The sequence below is a fragment of the Gekko japonicus genome, unplaced genomic scaffold (assembly GCF_001447785.1).
Source record: "Gekko japonicus isolate JY-2015 unplaced genomic scaffold, Gekko_japonicus_V1.1 scaffold36, whole genome shotgun sequence".
NCBI classification, from domain to species: Eukaryota; Metazoa; Chordata; class Lepidosauria; order Squamata; family Gekkonidae; genus Gekko; species Gekko japonicus.
In genome coordinates, this window is record NW_015164182.1 from 2,364,579 (window position 1) to 2,367,513 (window position 2,935).

Genomic DNA, 2,935 nt, shown 5'->3' on the forward strand with positions numbered 1-2,935 from the left:
TGCACCTTGGTGTTTAGTCATGCCGGCCACATGACCACGGAAATGTCTTCGGACAGCGCTGGCTCTTCGGCTTTGAAACGGAGATGAGCACCACAACCCTAGAGTCGGATTCGACTGGCTTTCGAGCAAGAGAACCTTTACCTTTAATATATATATATATATATATATCAGCAGGCCTTATTCTGATCTTTGTATAAATATCTGATGGTGATGAAGTCCCAGGTTGATTCTCTGGTGGGACAATATTGTGCAATCATAAGAATAGAATTCCACAGATGAAACTGATCCTGGCTGAAACTCAGGTTCCAACTCTCCTGATTCTGTTTGGTCTGGAGTTTTACTTTGTAAAAATGCCTGGAGAAATGAACACAGATGTTAGCGGCTGTTATTGTTGTCGGTAGGGAAAAAATGTTGGATGGACTCTGAGATCTTGGGTCTGTGGTGACCTCATTATTGTATTCCTATAAAACATTAACTTGTGTTTTGGAAAAAGATGTTTCTGGGTGATATTTAAGGTTGCTGCCTTTTCTTCTTGGGAGAGACTCTCTGTGCTTTTGAGTGCATGCAGGAAGTGCCTTTGGGGTACCTGAGCATGTTGAGGCAGAGGGGGAGAGAAGTTTTACCTGTAAGGTGCCCCCTGTTGTGCAGCTATTTAAGGCAATAAAATGCTGTCAGGCAGGGAAAGATTGCCAGGGCCGCTTGAAGGTATTTTGTCACCCAAAGCAAGATGCAGCCATTGACTCCTAGGCCTTCAGTGCCACCAGCCAGGTTGCAGCCAGCAGGCCCAGGAGGAGGTACTAGTCACATCCTCCCTCCTTTGCCCTTCCACTAAAGGCCCTGGCATGCATCAGTGCCCTCTTCAAGGTGCTGAGCCGAGCAGTCACTGGAATGGTTTGGCTGGAGATGCCAAGGCAACCTCTAGCCCAGTACTCCATGTCTCCATTTTTCTAATGTAGTAATCCAATTTTATTACTGTGTTTATGGTATTTCTTACAGTGTTCACTATTATGTTGCTGTTTACATTTTGTGATCTGCCTTGGGTTTCAGTGAGAACGGCAGGCTATTGATAAAATAAACAAACAAGCGCCACCTGGCCCCACCCGTTTTCTAAAAACACTTGGTGGGCACCAGAAACAGTGTTGGCAGGCACCACGGTACCCACAGGCACCACACTGGGGATCCCTGGTCTACAGGAAACTTCCCCCTAGACATCTGTGCAAGAGCACTGTAATGATTCCTTGTTTTACTCTGTGTGTGTTCCTTTAAATGTTTGGTTGGAGTGCAGTGATAGCAGAGTAGAGTGATTGAGAGAGACAAGTGTGCTGTGATTGGAGGATGAGAGAGTGTGGGTGTGTCAGTTATGAAAGTCAGTTAGAAAAAGGAGTTGGAGGTATTAATTCAGTTAGTGTGTTCAGTCACTGAGGGTTATTATTGTTCTGTGTGAAAACTTAAAGAGTAAAGAGTTCAGAATACAAGTCTGCAAAAGCTAAAGTTAGGAAGGAGCTACGAGAAGGGTCTGTGAGACTCCAGAGTGGTGAAAGAGAAGCTATAGTGCAAAGAGCTAAGCCAGTGTGACTGCCTATTAAAGAGAGAGATTCCTGTGGGAACTTAATGTTAAGAAGATTGTGTGTGATACCTCACCAGTTTATTCATCATTTCCTTATTCCCAAACACTTACAGATAACCAGCCTCTTATTTTGTTCTTATTTCAATAAATCATATTTTGTTCAAGTTTATCCCAGAATTCAGCTCTATCTTTCCTCAGGACCACATAGATCCCTGAAAAGCCCAGACTCTGGGTCACATTACCAACAGCAAAGGAGAGAAGGTTTGGAAGTCCTTAAATTCCTGGTGGCAGCAGAAAATACCCAGTTTACAAAAGCAAAGAACACATATAAAGTGAAACCCAGTCCTCCCAAATAAGAGGACGCCACAAGCACATATGAAAACAAATCTCCCTTATAGGTATAGGTGGCTGGGGCCAGGTGGAGCTCTTGCTCAACAATGCTTCTTATTGGCCATTGGAGATTTGATTCACTGTGCAGAGTTTTTAAGGTGTTGCTTTGGCAGGAGCCAACACCAGAACACAAGAATCTTCACTCTGTGAGTGAAGGTAAGCTGTGGCAGCCATTTTGTGTCAGGCTGCACCTCCTACAGCAGTGGGGTTGCCAGCTCCCCAATTTTTTTTGAACTTCTGCCTGCCCCTGGCCAATTCGCCAGTGGGAGAAGCCCTGCCTCCAAACAGGGATGTAGTGCAGCAACACTCTGTTTTTTGGGCAAAACTGTATGGTTTTAGTCCAAAAAACCATAGAGTTTTGCCCAAAATGCAGAGCGTCATTGCATAACATCCCCAATGTGATGCCATCACTTCCACATGTCATCGTGATGTCCCCGCCCACCCCTGGAATGCCCCCTAAATCCCCTTGCTGGCAAGCTAAGGGGACCTTGCAACCCTTTGCAGCAGTCATTTTGTGGCTGCACCCGCCATGCTGTGTCAGAATTCCAAAGGTGCCCATAAGCTCAAAAAAAGGTTGGGAATTCCTGCAGTAGACAAACTGATGGTGTTGCCTGAGGGTCTCCCACCTATGATTCCTATGAGCTAATTAAGTTCAGGTTCTTTGCTAATTCCTAATGTCTCTCTCCCATTCTGTGTTCCCAGACAGTTGTTCCCCCAGGGTCTGCCTGATGAATTCACCCTGGTGATCACTTTACTCCTGAAGAAACAGACAACCAAAGAGAACTGGTATCTTTTCCAAGTCACCGATCGTCAGGGATACCCCCAGGTATACCCAATTAGCCCCATCCTGTTACTTGCATGGGCTGAAGATTCCTTTTGTTCTATTGCTCCTGTTCTTTCCAAAGAAGGCAGTTGCCATTAAGCTACTCCCTGTTTCCTTCCTTGCCCACCTCTGGGCTTAACAGGTTTGAACTGCAA

At 45.4% G+C, this 2,935-nt stretch overlaps 1 protein-coding gene across 1 annotated transcript in view; it reads left to right on the top strand.

The window, feature by feature from the left end:
• The window catches only part of COL16A1 (collagen, type XVI, alpha 1), a 213,974-nt gene that overhangs the window by 59,273 nt on the left and 151,766 nt on the right, over window positions 1–2,935 (top strand). Inside the window, exon 5 of the mRNA XM_015408105.1 lies at window positions 2,660–2,783. Within this exon, the coding sequence (XP_015263591.1) occupies window positions 2,660–2,783 (124 nt within the window). The remainder of the gene's footprint in view (window positions 1–2,659; window positions 2,784–2,935) is intronic.